The 18,232-nt window shown below is 43.9% G+C and overlaps 5 protein-coding genes across 13 annotated transcripts; 3 read left to right on the forward strand and 2 right to left on the reverse strand.

The window, feature by feature from the left end:
- Positions 1 to 133: 133 nt before the first annotated feature.
- On the reverse strand, positions 134 to 1,053 carry ccl20a.3 (chemokine (C-C motif) ligand 20a, duplicate 3). The gene is made up of 4 exons (XM_029131621.3): positions 894 to 1,053; positions 660 to 768; positions 499 to 573; positions 134 to 377 (listed from the first exon to the last, which is right to left on the reverse strand). Exons 1-4 carry the CDS (start codon positions 967 to 969, stop codon positions 329 to 331), a joined length of 309 nt encoding a protein of 102 aa, XP_028987454.1. The 5' UTR covers positions 970 to 1,053; the 3' UTR covers positions 134 to 328.
- A 2,523-nt stretch (positions 1,054 to 3,576) lies between these two features.
- Positions 3,577 to 4,369, forward strand: ccl20a.4 (chemokine (C-C motif) ligand 20a, duplicate 4). The gene is made up of 3 exons (XM_029131622.3): positions 3,577 to 3,979; positions 4,097 to 4,205; positions 4,285 to 4,369. The coding sequence occupies exons 1-3, from the start codon at positions 3,910 to 3,912 to the stop codon at positions 4,367 to 4,369; spliced, it is 264 nt and encodes an 87-aa protein (XP_028987455.2). The 5' UTR covers positions 3,577 to 3,909.
- A 765-nt stretch (positions 4,370 to 5,134) lies between these two features.
- Positions 5,135 to 10,927, forward strand: capn10 (calpain 10). Of its 4 annotated transcripts, XM_029131612.3 has the most exons (14): positions 5,135 to 5,440; positions 6,010 to 6,241; positions 6,604 to 6,735; positions 6,828 to 7,024; positions 7,189 to 7,418; positions 7,495 to 7,636; positions 7,846 to 8,012; positions 8,089 to 8,345; positions 8,431 to 8,633; positions 9,059 to 9,129; positions 9,211 to 9,317; positions 9,555 to 9,748; positions 9,857 to 9,902; positions 10,002 to 10,927. In XM_029131612.3, exons 2-14 carry the CDS (start codon positions 6,119 to 6,121, stop codon positions 10,029 to 10,031), a joined length of 1,899 nt encoding a protein of 632 aa, XP_028987445.1. In that variant the 5' UTR covers positions 5,135 to 5,440; positions 6,010 to 6,118; the 3' UTR covers positions 10,032 to 10,927. The 4 variants fall into 4 exon arrangements, with proteins under 4 accessions (XP_028987445.1, XP_028987442.1, XP_028987443.1 ...); XM_029131609.3 differs by having other exon boundaries at positions 6,088 to 6,241; positions 9,059 to 9,317; positions 10,002 to 10,925; XM_029131610.3 differs by having other exon boundaries at positions 5,136 to 5,348; positions 9,059 to 9,317; positions 10,002 to 10,925.
- A 132-nt stretch (positions 10,928 to 11,059) lies between these two features.
- On the forward strand, positions 11,060 to 14,958 carry eif4e2 (eukaryotic translation initiation factor 4E family member 2). Of its 4 annotated transcripts, none has more exons than XM_029131619.3 (8): positions 11,068 to 11,223; positions 12,224 to 12,335; positions 12,417 to 12,551; positions 12,662 to 12,766; positions 12,866 to 13,018; positions 13,117 to 13,257; positions 13,701 to 13,777; positions 13,864 to 14,958. In XM_029131619.3, exons 1-7 carry the CDS (start codon positions 11,204 to 11,206, stop codon positions 13,734 to 13,736), a joined length of 702 nt encoding a protein of 233 aa, XP_028987452.1. In that variant the 5' UTR covers positions 11,068 to 11,203; the 3' UTR covers positions 13,737 to 13,777; positions 13,864 to 14,958. The 4 variants fall into 4 exon arrangements, with proteins under 4 accessions (XP_028987450.1, XP_028987452.1, XP_028987451.1 ...); XM_029131618.3 differs by having other exon boundaries at positions 13,117 to 13,253; XM_029131620.3 differs by lacking the exon at positions 11,068 to 11,223 and adding an exon at positions 11,300 to 11,319 and having other exon boundaries at positions 13,117 to 13,253.
- Positions 14,914 to 18,132, reverse strand: LOC114844326 (phospholipid scramblase 2). Of its 3 annotated transcripts, none has more exons than XM_029131615.3 (8): positions 17,977 to 18,132; positions 17,113 to 17,461; positions 16,954 to 17,031; positions 16,283 to 16,475; positions 15,618 to 15,729; positions 15,440 to 15,539; positions 15,166 to 15,224; positions 14,914 to 15,052 (listed from the first exon to the last, which is right to left on the reverse strand). In XM_029131615.3, exons 2-8 carry the CDS (start codon positions 17,450 to 17,452, stop codon positions 15,026 to 15,028), a joined length of 909 nt encoding a protein of 302 aa, XP_028987448.1. In that variant the 5' UTR covers positions 17,453 to 17,461; positions 17,977 to 18,132; the 3' UTR covers positions 14,914 to 15,025. The 3 variants fall into 3 exon arrangements, with proteins under 3 accessions (XP_028987448.1, XP_028987449.1, XP_055359696.1); XM_029131616.3 differs by having other exon boundaries at positions 17,980 to 18,112; XM_055503721.1 differs by lacking the exon at positions 16,954 to 17,031.
- Between the last annotated feature and the right edge of the window lie 100 nt (positions 18,133 to 18,232).

An 18,232-nucleotide genomic window follows, 5' to 3' on the forward strand; every position in this document is an offset into this window, starting at 1 on the left:
ACAGGACTGTCATTGACGAGACTTTAATCATTAGCCAAAACGTTCCAGAGCTGGAATTTTTTCCAAGGTGAAAAGATAAAAAAGGGAATTTGAGGCAACTCCAGGTTTGTAATTAAAAGAGTTTACGACAAAATACTTTTTTTAAACAAAACTTTATTGATTAATAATTAATGTACAAGTTCAACATCTAGTATAAAAAAAGCATATACATTTAAAGTGCTCCTATAACTGAGCAGACGTACTGGCCTTTATTGCAAACACGTCATACAAACACGACTACATAAATAGCTGGACTCCACTGTCACTAGCAGATCTTCATCACTGAGGTCTAATCCTGCTTCTTTGAGGTCTTGATGTGAACCATTTGTGCCTTGGCTCTGCAAAGAGACATTTCATTTAGTTAATATTGCATTTTTGCCGTTTTACATTTCATTAAAAAACACAATAATAAAATTTATCACATCATCGCTAAGTTTTCTAACTTTTACAAAGTTGTACCTAATTCGGTTGACGTAGTCCATCACCCAGTTGAAAGCAGGATTGGTGCAGGCTTTTCCCTTTTTGGTGTGAAAACTACACAAAAAACCAAAACATATTAGGTGTGTTTGAGCATCTATTCTAAACACTAACATTGTGTTTTGTGTACTTTTCATGCTTACATGATGGCATTGATGGGGCACAGTTCTGTGACCGTCTGGACTGAGTATCCCCTGACTGCAGAAAATGGTAGTTTGAGCGTCATGTATCCTCGGCAGCATTCATGGTAGACTGTGAAGCAAGACAGAAGATGATGCGATTAGATGCTGCAAACATAAACAGAGCTGCACAGGTTCCGCTGTAGGTCATCTGTTGGTGGAACGTCTGTATGAATCGTTAACGCGCGTGTACTCTACCTGCAGATGTGTTTGTTGCCAGCAGACAGACTGTGAGGAGTGTGATCGCTGCCACACTGGCTTTGATGGACACCATGTTTTCCTCTGTGCTTGAGAGAAGTGATGGAGCTGAGCTGGGGCTGTTTCCTCAGGTGGCGTCAGAGAGGTTGTGCTGACAAGAGGTTCAGAGCGGCCTTATATACTAAGAGAAACAGGAAACTTCCAGTAGGAAAAGCTGACATGGTACCTCTCAGTTAAGCATTACACCACAGAAACTCCCTCAAAGGAGGACAAAAGTACAGAAATGAATGGGTGTGTGAGTGTTTGAGGAGAGTTATACGGTTATATGATTCCTCTGGAAATATGATAATAAGCTTATTCGTGTGCCGGGTGGGCTGGGAGAAAAAGCACATGTTTAAAAATTAGAAAGTGTTTAAATCATGTTGCAGAGGAAGTAAAAAGGTCACTGTAATGATAGAGAGAACAAACAAAAAACAATAGAGAAGGAACTGAAAAAAATTTAAATGTGTAACATTTCAAATGAGTCAGAGTCGTAATTAAAATATATAACTGATATAATGAGAGTTTGGGTCGAACCGGTAAATATTATTATGTCGAGACGAGCCAAGGGCGCAGCACCTACAGTGACACTGAATAAAACTAAGAAAAGGATCATTTTAAAGCAAACGTGAGTGTGAGGGATAATGCTTCAGTGACGGCTTTTTGTACTTGCTAAGTGTGGGCTGCTACAAGTGGGTTGCTTTAAGTCTCTGCAAAGGTTCTTTTCTAGGTCAAAGGAACTCTTACTACAAACCCAAGACCCATGCACGGCAGGAAACATATCATATATCATGGACCACTGAAACAGGTCATGTTCATCTGGCTAATTGTTCAAGAACTTTCCATTTGAAACCACAACTTAGCTAGATTGCAAATGGTTTCCTGCAACGTGCATTTTCACTGGGTCCCGACATCTTACAGTAACTCAACCTAATGGCCTTCTCTCTTGATTGACACAACGCTCTCCAATCGGACCGATATGACCACAGGGATAAAGATTCCTCCTCTCACTCTTCCAGGCTGCATTAATAACTAACGTTACATGATGACTTGCTCCGATGCAGTGACACTATAGACTTTTGACAAAAGGCTCAGATATTTTTATTGCTGTGATGGACAGAGGTTTGATTGACAGGTGTCACAGTACGCATTGCATGGGCACGCGGGCCTGTGTGGCCACAGGCTGGTCAAAGGTTTTATCAGTGTTGCTGCACAAACCTGTATTTATAGGGTGTCTGTGAGAACAAGTCAGACCAAACCAAAAAACAGCAGCAAAAGATGTACAGTCATCAGACATTGTTACAGACCCAAAAGAATAATAATGTTGAGGAAATGTTATATGATTTTTACATTATATCCTTGTTACTGCTTGAAATTAATAAAGACAGTTTTCATGTTTGTCCTAATTTAACAATCATGAGCCCTGAAATTGGGTTTTCAGCCAAGTCATTAAAGGACCTTTATTAAAGCCAAAAGGGCAAAAAGAAGTGTTTATCATGTATCTAAAGCTAATACCGACCTCAGTACTGACGTTAAATCCAATCAAGAAGGTCATGATCCTTCTTTGTGTTTCCCTGTCAAGCTTCAAAGGGCAAATTTGTGCTTGTACGTTACTTTTTCAGCAGTCCAGCTGTTTTGTTGAAAGGAAGGGATTCTCTTTTATTGGTAGGACTCTCTCCAACTGAGCTCTCGTTTCCTGATGCTGACTGGACCAGGAGCTGTCTGTGAAGTCTCGGAAGCCTCTAGCACACTGCCTTCAAATTCAGAAGTTCTGGTCTCATCGTAAACACTGATCCACTAATATGCAGTCATGCCAGATATAACTACAAGTAAGCGTCATTTGACTGTTCTCATAGGAACACCACCAGGATTAGATGCAGCAAAGATAAATGTACTGTTGAAGAGGCCTAATAAAATAAATAGAACAGATTTGGTTCAGCTCATGAAGAACAAATTAATATGTGGATACTGTTTTTTTTCTGACCAAACAAGTTAGTTTCATATGTTTTAGTAATTTGATTTATAATGGATGCTTTCCTTATTATATTCTGATGTCTTCATCTCCCGGATGCCTATTTGTATTTCTCCGTAGTGAGTCCAAAGTTTGAAAAGCAATCGTGAGCTGCAACATGGTGTCACATTGTGTAATACTGCAGTTTGACTCATCGCAGTGAAAACACAAGGTAACAGCAGAGTGTGCGGTGAAAATCTATTTACCGATATCTTTTCTACAGTGTTGTCGCACAGCCACAACAAGGTCAGGAGGATGCTGTGTTACCGGTTGATCCTTATCTGTTGCACAATCGAAGTTTCGTGTCTCCAGGTTACACAGCAGTAAGATCACTTGCTACAGTGCGTGTCAGAATCTGGCCCTAAAAGTCTTATTGTTGAAGCCCAGCACATCACTGATGAAAGTCGAGCTGAATTTATTATTTGTGCTAATTTATTTATTATGACGAATGCCTAAAAAACAGATGGAGTACACTTAACTATCATATTATCTATGTTAGTACATTATCACACTTTTAGACAGGATTTAATGATAAGAACAAAGTTGCTCCGATATTACTGTATGTACAGTAAGTGACTAGTAGTAGTAGTAGTAGTATTAATATCATTTGTAATTCATTGTGTTTCCTGTTAAATTCAGCATTTGTGTAGTACATTATCTAGTGTAGTATTGTAGGCATACAGTATCAGCATGTAATCAACCTTTGCTCCTCCCTTATTTGATATAACAGTGTTGTGTGCCTTTCTCACTCTCTTTGAAGTGACCCACACAGAAAGTTTTTCGTGCCAACAATCTGATGAGATGTGGGTCACACTTCCTACTCGACAGAAATTAGGCAAGATACATGCATTAGCTGGTTTCTGTGCCTGTGGTGGGACATTCCGATGCACTTGATACTTAAGCCGTCTCTTGTCATACCCTCAGGGAGTCCAGCTCAGAAGCCCGGTCCGCTGTCAGAGAACCTGAATGACGATGGGAAAGCTGCTGGTGTGCGTCACTCAACTGATCCTGCTCCTGGTGGTGCTGAGTGAAGGCAGTAAGTGGCACATGTTCTTGTAAAGATTATAAATTATTTAGAGGTTCGGATAATGTTCTCTTTAAACAAGTTGTTTGGCCGGGTTCTATGTAACAAGGAAATTATTGTTCTTTTTAGGTCGGAGGTTCTGCTGCACAAAGTACCACCAAAGTCCAATCCCTGACAGATTATTGAAATACTACATAATCCAGGATGCTGCACAAAACTGCAACATTGAGGCAATCATGTAAGAGTCAATGCATTTAGACTAAGCACATGCTGAGTGTCAGCTCATGTCCCAACCTGCTGTTGTTTATAAAAAACAGTTTCAGGACAGTGAGAAACCGGTTGGTGTGCGCGAGCCGTGACAGTGAGTGGGTGCAACGTGCGTTGGAGACTGTGCCTGAGTAAGCTATAAAACACTACACATGCTCAAAAACCACCACTGATGAATCTAAGGGTTTCTTCTACTTTGTTCTGAATACTAGGAAACTCTGAGCAGCGCCGACCCTCGTGGAAATGATGTGAGGAAAGGAAAGAAGGAAATTAAAGCCGCAAGACGCCCTCTCTCTCGCTCCCTCTCTTTCTACTGTATCTATCTATCTATCTATCTATCTATCTATCTATCTATCTATCTATCTATCTATCTATCTATCTTTCTATCTATCTATCTATCTATCTATCTATCTATCTATCTATCTATCTATCTATCTATCTATCTATCTATCTATCTATCTATCTATCTATCTACAGTATCTACTGTATCTATCATCATTGTTATGCTTTTAACAAATATTGGCAATAAAGTAGCTATGTTGATATAATGTGTTGGGTCAACTTTTCTGTTATTTACATGAGGTCTAAAAATTCCTTGGAAAAAGGAAAGAACGAGAATTATCCAGTATGCTTTTGTTTATGCAAAGCTAAAAATAAAACCAAGGATTGGAGTAGAGAGCTCGTCAGCGGAACGGACTCAGGACTTTCCAAGACACTTTAAATAAAAAACAGGAAAGTCGAATAAACAAAAACAAGAAGAATTTTTATGAAAAAAAAATACTTGCTGAGCTGTTAAAGGTAACGTTTAATTGACATCACAGTCTTGAGTTATGGAAAATTGCAGGGCTCTTATTTTAGAAATAGCACCTTACACCGCGCGTGGGTTCAACTACAGGTTCACGGCTCCGGAAGGATTCACCAGAACCGGACCTCTTGCTGCAGCTGCTTCATTTCCGAGCGAAAGAGGCACGTTTTCCTGCTCGCTGTTGTTTGATGTGCGCTTCGGATGTAGCTAACTCACAGCGACCCGTTTCGCGTTGACAGGCGACACCCCGCTGTGGCTGTGCGTCTGCCGTTACAGGACGCAGAGATATGGAGACGCCGCAGCTGTGCAGTAAGCTAGTTTAATGCTAACCGAAGCTAACGGCTAGCTGCCGTGAGAAATGACAGCTAGGAGGGGGCGGTGCTCACAGAAGGAGGACAAAGGTAGGATAGACAAGCCAAACGGACAGAATTATCCACTTTAATTTCGTGTATACATTTATTTATATACACGTACACATTTATATGTGTGTATAATATTTATCCCCGGTATTAGCTAAAGGAGTTTCAAAAAGTCACCCGAATAACAGCATCATAACATGTTGGAGGTTTTAGCATGAACTATCAGATGCAGTCAAACAGTAAATTGATAATAAGAGCAAGAATAGTTCCAGATAACCAGGATTAACCTTTTACCTCCCTACACACGTGTACAACAGTTTTCTGTGCCAGTGGTCTTTGCATAAAACCACAAATATGCTAAATTTAGCCATGGGTCCTACAGCGCCTGTCTAAACCTTCAAATCCTCACAAATTCCTACAAATCCCACCCACATGTCACTGATGTTGGTTTTCTTTATTTTATACAGAATACTTTGTTCACCTTATTTATATCTCTGAGCCCAAATACCCTCTGTGAGTGATGTGCAGTTCACCAACAACTCAAACTGCAGTTTCGACTAGGTCACAAATCACATCACACAAATCACTCTCTTTATGATCTTTGTTTGTAGGTGAGATATGAAGGAAAGTGTACATGCAGGCACTGAGGATGGTCACAGCTGGCTGATGTTCACCCACGGGCCCAACAGGTACTGTCCAGGTTGATCAGCAGACAGAGCCATGTGTGGAGGCGAGGTTCTGTTTGAGGATCTGGACTTCCCCTCGGACGACAGGTCGCTGTTCTACGACAGCTCCACACCCATCGCCAGGCTGCAGGGTGACATAACATGGAGACGCCCACAGGTTAGGGGGTTGTACACATAGTGGGGAATGCCATCGTTAAATTTATAAGTTATTACATGTTTGCTGATCTATTTTTAGATGAACGCTTGTATTGTGTTGTTAGTGTCATTCCCACACAGGACTTTTTGTTTTGACTGAGAATGTCTGTTATCAGGCTGTTGGTCTGACTATGAACGAGAATTTCCTGAGTCAAAGTCAAAGTTTAGTGTTTCATAAAAATAACCTTAAAGTTTTTTTTTAAATACTTATCAGGAATCAACCGAGTGACCTAAAACCACTATGTAAAAATCGAATTGCAAAAGGTCATGTAACTGTGACAACTTTCCTAGTGTCTTAGTCCTCTTTTACTTTATCACCTGCAGGAGATCTGTCAGTCACCAGCACTCTTCCCTGACAGCATCAACCAGGCTCATGCTAAACAAGGCTTACTGGGAGACTGCTGGTTTCTCTGTGCCTCCACCTTCTTGCTCAAGAACAAACATCTTTTAAACAGGGTAAACACAACTTCACTGGTTCTGTTTTTGTTGTACTTTTATAATCTGCATCACTGGACTGCCCTGGTGATGTTGTCCATGAATCAGTGCAGGTGCTGCCTCCAGACCAGCCACAATGGGGTGACAGCAGGTACAAGGGCTCCTTCCAGTTTAGCTTTTGGCAGCAGGGACATTGGACAGAGGTGATCATTGATGACCGCCTGCCCTGTATTAATTCCACCCTCTGCTTCTCACGCTGCCATTCCCCCACTGCCTTCTGGGTGGCTCTGTTGGAAAAGGCCTATGCTAAGTAAGCAGCATTTGACATTCACCTGCCTTACTGTACAGTGTGTCTCATTTTAGCCAGTTTTGTATATTAAATTCTAAATATTTTTGGTGGCACCTTTTGTAAAGTAGCACTGTAAAATATTTAATGACAATTGAAAATGATTTTGATCTTTCCATCTCCTCAAGGCTGCACGGCTCATATGAGCGACTGTGGGCAGGGCAGGTGTCTGAGGCCCTGGTAGATCTGACAGGTGGTCTGGCAGAACACTGGAGTGTCACAGAATTTGGTTCAGAGGAGGAGCAGACAACGGAACAGAACAGTGACCAGTCCAAGAGGAGAAGGCTGGACCTGAACCTCCTCTACCCTGTAAAAGATGATTGTGTGCTCAGCTGCTCTACTCACAACAGTGCTGGAGGTCAGATCAGTGTTTTCTTATATCAGCAGTCTTGGTTTAATCAATCTCAACTTAATGAATTTCTTGTCTGTTTTAGGTGAATGTGAAACGGGTCAATACCATGCTCTGACCGTCATGGAGTGGTTGGATGTACAGATTGTGTCAGGGAGTCAAGTACGGCTCCTTAGGATCAGAAACCCTTGGGGCAGATGCTGCTGGGGAGGGTCCTGGTCTGAGAGGTATGTCTTTCAGCATACATGTGTGACCAAATAAATGTGTGGACCAAGCAGTGGTTGAGAACTTCAATACTAGCACAATTATAACCAGTGGTAGTGTCAGTGTCATTACACTATTAGCAAATTGACGTATAATGTATGTGAGTCTTTTAGCACAGATAGGTATCTGTCCACGTGTTTGGAAAGAGTTAATATGCATTTGTTCTCTGCAGTGGTACAGGTTGGAGCTCTGTTGAAGCCCGTTGTGCTTCAGAGCTACAAGCCAGGGTCGACAAGGGCGATTTCTGGTTGGATGAGGCTGAATTCATGTGCCACTTTGATGACGTCACAGTAGGATACCCTGTCAGTGAGGAAGGATTGCTAAAGAGTATCTACACTGGTAATGTCTTTAGTTGGGGTTTTCTGATGCTATCCTAGTGGCTTGGTTGTCAACTAAAGACCCCTCTGTCTCACAGGAACTCTGTTGAGACACAGCCATCAGCTGTCTGGGCGGTGGATGAAAGAACACTCTGCTGGTGGTAACCGAAACAGCAGCAGCTATGGTACTAACCCCAAATTCTGGCTCAAAGTATGTGAGACAGGAGAGGTACTAGTGTCTTTGCTGCAGCATAGAAAATGGAGAAGCAGTGGGAAGTATGCACAAAGCGCACTTGAAGACAGCAGAAACACAAAACACCAGCATTTTCAGGCTATCGCTTTACACATGTGGAAGGTTTGTGTCACCTTTTACAAGATACCAGGTTGTTCTGTGTCAGTAGCTACAGTATGTGTCAGCTTGTTTGTATATCTGTCACCAGGTGGAAAAGAAGCGTTTTAATCTGAGCCGGATGTTGAATAAACCTCCTTTGGCTTCTACTCACTGCCACACCTATGAGAGAGAGGTGGTTCTTCACGGGCAGCTGGAGCCCGGATACTACCTGCTCATTCCCAGCACCTACAAGCCAGGAGCTGAATCCCACTTTCTCATCAGGGTCTTTTCTTCCTCCTCCACATCCCTCAGGCAAGGACCTGTTCAGTGACAGATGAACTACTTAGAGGGAAAAACTACTAAATTGTTAACACAAATAAGTAATTAGGCACACACTGTGCAACAATGTCAAGCTTATATTCCTGTTGAAAGCTGTAGCTTCTCAAATCACATAGCTAGCTTTCATAACTCTTAAGCAAATATCACAATATGATTCTTTTTATAAGCCATGTTGATCAATCTAATTATTAATTTGAGATTACAGGTTATAAGTCTGGGCATTCTTACTTTTAGCTTTATGACCCTCTGTGGACAAGAAGGTAAGTAGGTAAATAGTGCCATCTGGAGTTTGAAAATCGAAATGTCTTCATTTATTTAAGCCGTTGTGAACTCACTTTCATTTATTAAGTGTTTCTGCTTGTATGAATATTGACATAAAAACTAATCTTTGTCCTCAGTGCCCTGAAAAGCCCAGCGCCTTCACTGCCAGTACCAACAGACGGAGAGTGGGAGACCACTTACTTCCAGGGTTCGTGGGTGGAGGGAACAACGGCCGGAGGAAGCAGGAACTTTCTGTCACACTGGCAAAACCCCTGCTTCCCTTTTACAGCAGGTGACAATGCCCCCGCAGGGACGACGGGAGCAAACGTGAGGGTTACACTGCAGCAGAGCCGCCCCGACACTGATCTACTTCCTATTGGCTTCCACATTTATAAGGTTGGTCACACATAGGAATAGCTGTGTCACAGGTTAGTTTACCAGTACATTCCCCAGGGTTGTTTTGTGAGTGTCTGCTCAATACTGTATGCAATTAGATATTTAAATTTTTTCCATGCTCAACACAAAATGTCACACATTTAAACCAGTTTCTTATTATAATTGTGTCTGTATCACAAGGTTTTATCTTATGTTGATTTGTGCACTTACCTGATTTTGACTATGCATTATATCAAGGTCCCAGAAGGTGCATCTGTGCAGACATTATCCAAGGATGAAGATCCTGTGGCTAGCTGCATTCCGCACTGTTACACCCAGGATGTCAGTCTGACCTGCTGCCTTCCTCCAGGCGCTTACACCATAGTGCCCTCCACTTACCAGCCTGATTGCTCTGCGAACTTCACACTCAGCCTGTCTCGCAGAATACACCGGTTAGACTTTTTTTTCCTTTGTCTTACTGTCCCAATCAGTAACAGAAGCAGCAGGTATGGTTATTTTACAGGGTCTCAGAAATAACAACTTCTATGTGTCTCTTTCAGGAAAGTGGTTAAAAGCCAGGAGAGATTAGGGAAAGCCATTCAAGAGGTTTGTTAACGGCTAAATTTAAGATTTCAGTCTGTAATTGTAGTCAGAAGATGGCAGCACTGAATAATGCTTGTGTTAAACTTTGTCTCTGGGCGGCAGGTTTCTCACATCTCTGTGATGCAAAGCTAGTTTTCTGGGACTGTCGCCGCTCCACTGATGTCAGCTCACCTCCCTGTGCCTCTTGGCCGCCGATGAAAGAGGCCGTTCTTCCTCCATCCTCCCTCACCACGGAGGCTGTGTGTGTACCACGGGTGGCAGATAGAGCGATTTAGTGGGAATGTGTGTGTCGGGAATCCTAGAAAGCCCTTTATCCTGAACCGCTGAGGCTCAGGGCTGATGGGCAGCCACACATCACTGGCGATTAGAACATCAGAGGTTGTCGGTGGGCTGGGCTGCTAATGAAGTATGACGGGGGCTAGCTGGTGTAAACAAACAGCCGCCACTGAAGAGGGCCGCCACCACTCTCGCTCATTCACTCACTGGTGTGCCTGCCGGCCTGGAACAAGGGGTTCTCTCATGAAAGTCCTCAAAGAGGCACCGGGGGCAAGGGGATGGTCTCGGGCAGCAGAGCCAACCAGACCTCACCACACCATACCGTGCCATGCCATGCAGCCGCTTCCCTCCCATCACTCACTCCAGGGATTTTGCTTCTTTTTTGGCCGGCATTGTTTGTCTCTAGACATAAATACAGAGTTTTCCCAGTCCCGCGTCCTCGCATCAGACACATGCCAAAGTCGGGCTGGATCTATAGATGTCAGCTTAGTTCCTGATTCCACTCCCACTCCTTAGCTTTCTGCACCTCTGACCGCTCTGTTTGGACCTGAATTGAACCTTTTATTGGAAGTCCCCACAAAAACAGAAGACCACGGATGGGGGGGATGAAAGGAGGGATGCGGCACATCAGAGGGGACCGCTTCATGTGAAGACACCGCCTTTTCGCGTGGGGGGGGGGCTGCATTTGAGTGGTGGTGTGTGACTGCCTGCTTGTATTCCCATCTGAGCCTGAAGTCAAATCGAATGCGAGGTGTCATGAATAAAATGTGAAAATATGTAGTCCATTCCGACGTGTCCCGTTCTTGATCTGTTTCTGCATGTACGTGTTGACTAAATCCACGTATCCGTAAAACGATCACATCTGGTGGGGGAAGTACAGTACGTCAAGCGCCACCCAGTAGTTCCGCGCGCTCAGCTGTGCGCGCGACACCGTGCGTGCGCATACATGCGAGTGTGCTGCGCGCGCCGCCGTTCCTGCGGAATTCAGGAGACTGGTTGGACTCCGAGGGGCACTCAGCAAGAAAATAATGAACAACAAATTTGACGCGTGAGTAATGGAAAGTTCCCGTGACACGTCGGCTGGGCAGCGGGTCCAGAGTCGCGTGGGAGCGGGACGTCGGTGAAGGCTGCCGCCTTTAGAGAGGTGTGTCAGCCCGGCTGCATGCTCCTGTGTGATGCGTGCGCCCAAAAGCCCGAACGGCAGCGAGGGCCGAGCACCGACAAGTGCATTTACATGCACAGCAAGTAACAGCTGAGCGATGTCGGTAGCGGCAGTTATCGCCATCAACGTGCTGCGTTGTTAGCCGTAGCTTCTCTCTCTCTCTCTCCTTCCGAAAGGCGACTAGGCCCCGAGACCTCGGTTTGGTAGTTGTTGGGAGGCCGGGGACAGTGCGCGCAGACGCGGCTTAAGCTGGAATTCTGTGGCCCCAGCGTACAGTACAGGCAAAAGCTACATGCTAGTGGAGGTGGAAGTGCACGTTTACAGCTCACGTGGGGAAAAGACTCACGCTTTTGATAAGTAGATGCTGCTGCTAAGATTAAATTACCATGAAACGGCTGCAGGTGCTTCCTGCATTAGGGTTTTAATTGATCATTGATCTGCCCAATTTAAGAATTATCCATTGCTAGCTAAGAAACCACAGCGCTTTACTTGAATAATAGCCTAAACTTAATCTTATTTTATTATTGTGTTTCCTGTTATAGTTAAGCAACGTAATTGCTAGTTTTTATACTACGTTTTCTGTATTTTCTAACAGAATTTAGTGTCAGTGTATATATTATAACAAATATCTGAACATACTAGTTATAGGAAATGTCTTCAGAAGTATCAGGTGAAAAAAAACTCACTTAGAGAAGCATGTTCCCAGCATGTAATATATTTCTAAGTCCAGTATCACAGTACCTGCAGAAAGTTAATGTGAGACAGAGCAACAGCTGGGAAAACACACAATTATGTGTGTTTAAGACTGTGGCATGGGCCAGGTTTCAAAGTGGGAGGGGCACATTTTCAGTGTTTCTTTTGCTTTTCTTGTTGCCCTAAAATCCAGTCTAAAAGACGATGACAGTGGAGACCACGACCAGGAACAAGGCTCACCGAAAGACAGTGAGAAGGAAAAGACTGAAGACGAGGACAAAGACCAAAACGCTTCTAAAAAGAAGGTGAGTGAGGACAGACTGAAGTGTTTACAGCCTTCTCCTGCAGGCAGTCGTGTGCTTGACATCATTTTGCCTTGTGTGCAGATGGTTGTGCCAGGGGCAGGAGAGCACCCTCTTCAGTACAACTACACCTTCTGGTACTCTAGACGCACCCCGGGAAGACCCGCCAGCACTCAGAGCTACGAACAAAACATCAAACAGATTGGCAGCTTTGCTTCGGTAAGGCTCTCGCGTTGACCTCCGCTACCAAACATTTATTGTCACCTGACTGAGACCCAGTCCCCCGACTTCCACATTTACTGATGTAGACACTTCTTTTCCTTTTGAAGGTGGAGCAATTCTGGCGTTTCTATAGTCACATGATACGACCAGGTGATCTGACGGGCCATAGTGATTTTCATCTCTTCAAGGAGGGTATTAAACCCATGTGGGAGGTGAATATAGGTTTTCTGATCCTGAAGTCGCCAAGATCTTGTAATACAATAAATTTGCTCAAGAGGCTCATTGTTAAACAGTGTGTGTGTTGTGTGTAGGATGATGCGAATAAGATGGGTGGGAAGTGGATCATCCGTCTGCGGAAAGGCCTGGCATCTAGGTGCTGGGAGAACCTGATCCTGGCCATGCTGGGGGAGCAGTTTATGGTTGGAGAGGAGATCTGTGGCGCTGTAGTGTCGGTGCGCTTCCAGGTACACCCACCAGCAGAAACAGAGCTGTTGCATTGAAGACCTCAACGCCTCCTTCAACACACTCAGACGTGTCTTCATGCCTTTTTTTTTCTCTACAGGAGGACATCATCTCCATTTGGAATAAAACCGCAAGTGACCAGGCGACCACTGCTCGCATTAGAGACACCCTCCGCCGAGTCCTGAACCTGCCTCCCAACACCATCATGGAGTACAAGACACACACAGACAGCATTAAGTATGTATGTCTCATCATTTTATTATTTTCTTTCCGAACACACACACTCTTTCTCTGTCTCTCACATTAATGTCTGCATGTTTATGAACATTACATACTTTTTACAGAGGAGGTGTTATAAGTCACATGTGATTTCAAAGTGTAGTAGTGTTGCTTCAAGAAAGAGGAATATTCATTAGCCTCCAAATATGATGCTGCCCTAATTAATCAGATGCATCTTTTATTTGTTTTTTTGTGCTATGGTAAATGAAACAATGAAAACAGTTAAATGAACAGTTGAAACAATTGTTTATTACATTTGCAGCATTTTGTCTGCTTTTACAAGAAATGCATGCAACTTGATCATGTTTAAATTCATAAAACTCTAAATAGCTCCACAGAGGCATATTTAAGTGTTTTATGTTTTATTGGGAATGATGATGTGCTGCGTCCCTTTCTCGGTTACAGAGCATGGGAAGACTTCCATGGTCTGGTGAATGCTAGTGGCGGACGCTGACCCCCTTACACAGAGAACCTCTGCAAGAGTAAGACCGCTTTCTGCACTTGTAAGGAGTTTTCCTTTAATGTACTTCACGTCATGTTAATGCCGTCCTCTGCTGGCTGTGTGTAGGTGTGTGTGTATATATGATGGGGGATGACCAGTCCAGGGAGGGAGACCTCTGTGTGGATCTGCACTGTTCGACATGAAGACAGAGCAAAAGTCAGGAACAGAGGCAAGACGACCTTCTTAGTGTCAAATTGGAAACAGAAAAGCCTTTCAACACTGAAGCAAGCTGAAGAGCGATGTGATGCTTTTTTCTTTTCTTTTTTTTTAAACCAACCAGATGGAAGTGACGCTCCTTTTTATTATCATCATTATTATTATTTTTACAGCAAGTTGTTGCAACTGTAAGTTGCCACCAAAGCAGCCACGTGACCAGTGTTTGTGGATCTGGTTTTGAGCTGTTATCAAGTAAGTGAACTTGACAAGAAAACACCTTGTTAGTAATGCTACAGATCGCTGTGCATAACATCACACATCTGCTGTTATGTGTTAATCAGTTTTATTGGGGAAACAAACAGGGTTACAAGTAGATGGTATTTTATTACAGTGCTCTTTTATTACAGTTCTTCAGGCATTTCCAAAGTAGAAAATACGACTATTACTGTATTACTGTGTACAGTATATTTGGAAATAGTCCTCTTCAAAGGTCACTTAATTGAACTGGCGATGACGTCTATCTTTAAGATGGAGATGAGTCCAAAAGGATGAGACCATCCTGTGTTGGGCAGCAGGCTGCATAACCAGCATCCTAAAACCAGGCTGCTAATCTGCCTGAATCACTGTGCCTGAACCAGAACCGACTTTCTCTGCTGTTTGTTTATGTCTTTACCGCACCTTTAAAGAATCCAAGGGATGGGCTCTGCTTTATTAACGTCCTCGTCAAAGGTGTACAGAAGTCCTTAAAACTCTGACCATCACTCCTTTTTTTAAGTTCGTAGTAAAATACATGAAAAATGGGAGCGAGGTCAGGACCTGTTGCAGTTTTTGTCAATCACGTGGGACCATTTTTAGAGCCGTGGTGCCTATAGTTTGTTGGAAAAACTGTAATGCTGCCCATGATTGGTGGTGTGATGATGGGTGTGTGCGTGTGTCTGAGTCAAAGTGAAGAAACACTGTTGGATGTACACCTGATGGATTACAGCAATAAATGTTAAATATGCATCTGCTGCTAAAGCTCGCTCCGTGTCATTCTTTAATATGCGGACATTTTATGGTCTTTGTCTCCCATTTAGCTCATCTCAAAGAACATATGATACTGTGGAGAAAAACAGAACAGGCGTGAGTTCACCATAGTGAAGTATATCCAAAACTTTATACACATGGGCATAATAGAGAAGTCCAACAATGGTAATGGAAATTATTGCTCACCAGCAGGAAAGTAGCTGCCAACAGAAGCACTTTAGTGTTTGGCTCCATATTCAGTGGTACTGAGGGTGAGATGGATGAACAAAGGGCTCAAAAACCATCCTACAAGCAGATGTGGACTTGACAGCAACACCACCCAGTGGGTTAATGTTGTGGTGCAGACTGTATGTTTCATTAAAATTCAACTGGGCTTTATTTGAAATATGACATGGGCATAATGGGAATCATGACTAGTTTGATCAAATACATTTTATGAGCCATCAAAAAAAAACCTCACCTTCTAACCCAAAGTATTCATGGTCCATGTTGTGCTCGTCATTGAAGCCAGGCCATTTTTTCCATATTGTGCCCATTTTCTCACCAATGTTGGAGACAATCTGGCATAAGAATAAAAATGCTAAATAAAAAGCGCTCATAGAATCGCATTTTATCGTGGGTTGCGTGGACATTGGTACCTGGAACTGCTGGTTGGAGACACAGCGGCAGGGACAGCAGGATCCCTGGATTCTGAGCGCTGACGCTCCGTCTGCATCACACACCTCCAGCAGAGGGGTGAACATGCTCCACCTGGCAGCACAGACCGATGCTTGATCACAGTATCCGCTTTCATGATTCTGATTTGATGTCAGCTGAAATCTCTGCCAGATCCTAACGATACAACTGATTTCTACTTAAGGAACTGCAGTTGACTGGAGTCATAGTGCTGTCGTTCCTCCCATTAGCCAACATTCCCATTAAGAAGAACACCACATTCCTCCGTTGCATTCCTGTCCCGTGCAGCTCTGTCTGCAGTCAGCTGTTTTTCCCATTAACTCCTCCCAGTTTACACCATACCTCAGTTGTGTGGGACACTAACGGCTCTCACTGCTATTTACGGGCCTGTGCTATCTATGGCGGCTCAGGGCGGCTGGAGTCTGGGAACGGCATGGAAAAAGGCTCACGGAAGGCTCTGTTCAGTCTGAGAGTACGAAGTATTAAGATGGGTAGAGTGGGTGTGTGGGGGATTAAGGGTTAAAATGTTCAACGTACTGTATAAAAGTGCATCATGAAATAGCCTTCTGTTATTTACTACTTTAGCAAATTTACTTCCCACCAGCAACAATAAAGCAGGTTGTCCTACCTCTGGCATATGGTGCCAATGAGACGTTTATCGGGTGTGAAGGCCCTCATCTCCATCAGGCAGCAGCCAAGGCAGCAAGCATCCACCCTGAAAGGCCTTTCAAAATAAAAGACTTGGCGGCCCTGACAATCAAAGCCCAGGAGGGTACAAGCCCGAGCTGGTCCGCAGCACTGGAGGCACATACAAGAAGTCTCTATAAAGAAGAAAGAGATTGAGTGTCTGTAAAGAAAGAGTGATTCATGCTATAGGGCACAGGGGCGATGCTAGGATTTGAACTCTTGGGGGGCTTAGCCCTTTATGAAAAAAAAATAACCTTAAAAAAATACATACATATGTAGACTGTCTACTGTTTTTGAACTTTACTGTCTTAGATGAACTCTGACTGTTAAACGACAGCTATACTTTACAGCTTGATCTGCACAGAAGAGCCTTAAATATAGTTTTAGCTGTAATTGTAAAGCAGCAGTCGCAGCTGTCACCGAAAGAGTGGCAGGATGTGGGGCAGGCTAATGTTAGATTTACAGGCGACTGTTTGGTGTGTTACAAAGAATGCTGACTTTTACACCTGTGGATCATGTGCTAAATCTGCTGTTGGTCTATAGTGATCAATAGGAACAATTCAGATCATTCCTAGGGGTTAAGCTCTTGAGGTTAATGTTAGAGGCCGATACCTTCCACAGCCACTGATAACTGTGACCTTCTGCCTCCTGTGTCAATGCTGTAGATTCTCCTGGGAACACACTGTGGACCTACAACAAAGGAACACTCATCTCTGTAAACGGGCATATCCACCCGCACAGCCTGTTCACACAATCATTAGCATACGGTACCTTGCAGCTCTGGTCTAGCGGTGATATGGATCTGGCTGACTGTTTCTAGCATGGATGTAAAGTCTGATCCTGCTGCACCTCCAGGCTTCTGCTCATCCACCACTGGCCTGTTCAGTTTCCCTGGTGGCCGAATGTAAACGCTCTTCAGCTTCCTTTCTGGAGACGCATCTGGGAGCTGCTCCGTCCACTCAGCAGGTGCTTGTTGGGGGCTGTGTTTAGGTGAGAGACTGTGGCTCTCTGAAGGCCTGCAACGGTTCTGGAAAGCTCTGAAGATCATCTGGATGTGCTTCTCTCGCTCCAGTCGGCCAAAGGGAAGAGGCTGGTTGGTTACCACCGACATGGCTCAAAGCTGAGCAGAAGAGTTCAAGGTTCAGGCTTAGTTGAGTCCAATTCTCGCTTTCACTGCTCAGTATTATGAATAGAACCATTAGGTGCATTTATTGAACTAACCCTTCTAAACTCCTCTAGGATAGTTTAAAGTTCCTAAGTGTAGACACCCATTGGTTGTAAGTACCTTCAACCTACGGTAGCTTCTCAGTTTAACTCTTAAGTAAGAGCTTATGACAAACGTTTCGTCTTTTCGCTGCTGCTCCAACGCCAGGTTCCCTGGCAGCAACATAAACATCCAGCTTTCAACACAGCCAGCTTTAGCCTCTTTTTATTCCCGTCACACACATTCAAGCTGCACAATTCAGCAGCCACCATGCAGCTATATACGGCCAATACAGCACAGTTCCTTCAAAAGATGCACGCTACGGTATGTCCTGTATTGAGATGCATGTGGCTCTTAATGCCGCTTTTACTTTCTTTGCAAGATGACCTAAACAGAAAACTAACAAAATAACATTTAAGCTTCTTTCTTACCACCTGTGTTCATCCTCCTGAACAGGAACTGAAGCACACCGACTCTAAGAAGGAAGGAAGGAAGGCAAACACCCCTGACTTGTCACGATCCACTAGGGCTGGAGCACCACCCCTGGGTTTGTGTGTCTGGAGATCTCCACTCATGTTCCCCACCTTTGTTTCACCCCCTGACTCTGTTTCCATCCCAACCAGCCGGATCTGCCTTTTGTGGGGCTACAAAGGCGCCGCTCAGCCGTGTAATTAAAGCCCTGCTTCC

This window comes from Betta splendens, chromosome 17, assembly GCF_900634795.4.
Source record: "Betta splendens chromosome 17, fBetSpl5.4, whole genome shotgun sequence".
In the NCBI taxonomy this organism is placed as follows: domain Eukaryota; kingdom Metazoa; phylum Chordata; class Actinopteri; order Anabantiformes; family Osphronemidae; genus Betta; species Betta splendens.

Bases quoted from the DNA above. Each gene is read 5' to 3' on its own strand.
- ccl20a.3 (XM_029131621.3), bottom strand. From the start codon at position 969: ATGGTGTCCATCAAAGCCAGTGTGGCAGCGATCACACTCCTCACAGTC. The intron at 769-893 runs GTAGAGTACACG...CTTGCTTCACAG, and splicing joins GGCAACAAACACATCTGCAG to TCTACCATGAATGCTGCCGA. The intron at 574-659 runs GTAAGCATGAAA...TTTTTTGTGTAG, and splicing joins TGCCCCATCAATGCCATCAT to TTTTCACACCAAAAAGGGAA.
- ccl20a.4 (XM_029131622.3), top strand. From the start codon at position 3,910: ATGACGATGGGAAAGCTGCTGGTGTGCGTCACTCAACTGATCCTGCTC. The intron at 3,980-4,096 runs GTAAGTGGCACA...TGTTCTTTTTAG, and splicing joins GGTGGTGCTGAGTGAAGGCA to GTCGGAGGTTCTGCTGCACA. The intron at 4,206-4,284 runs GTAAGAGTCAAT...TATAAAAAACAG, and splicing joins TGCAACATTGAGGCAATCAT to TTTCAGGACAGTGAGAAACC.
- capn10 (XM_029131609.3), top strand. From the start codon at position 6,119: ATGTGTGGAGGCGAGGTTCTGTTTGAGGATCTGGACTTCCCCTCGGAC. The intron at 8,346-8,430 runs GTTTGTGTCACC...ATCTGTCACCAG, and splicing joins TCGCTTTACACATGTGGAAG to GTGGAAAAGAAGCGTTTTAA. The intron at 9,749-9,856 runs GTTAGACTTTTT...TGTCTCTTTCAG, and splicing joins CTGTCTCGCAGAATACACCG to GAAAGTGGTTAAAAGCCAGG.
- eif4e2 (XM_029131617.3), top strand. From the start codon at position 11,204: ATGAACAACAAATTTGACGC. The intron at 12,552-12,661 runs GTAAGGCTCTCG...TTCCTTTTGAAG, and splicing joins AGATTGGCAGCTTTGCTTCG to GTGGAGCAATTCTGGCGTTT. The intron at 13,254-13,700 runs GTATGTATGTCT...TCTCGGTTACAG, and splicing joins ACACACACAGACAGCATTAA to AGCATGGGAAGACTTCCATG.
- LOC114844326 (XM_029131615.3), bottom strand. From the start codon at position 17,452: ATGTCGGTGGTAACCAACCAGCCTCTTCCCTTTGGCCGACTGGAGCGA. The intron at 15,540-15,617 runs GTACCAATGTCC...TTCTTATGCCAG, and splicing joins TCTCCAACCAGCAGTTCCAG to ATTGTCTCCAACATTGGTGA. The intron at 15,225-15,439 runs GTGAGGTTTTTT...TCTCACCCTCAG, and splicing joins TGAATACTTTGGGTTAGAAG to TACCACTGAATATGGAGCCA.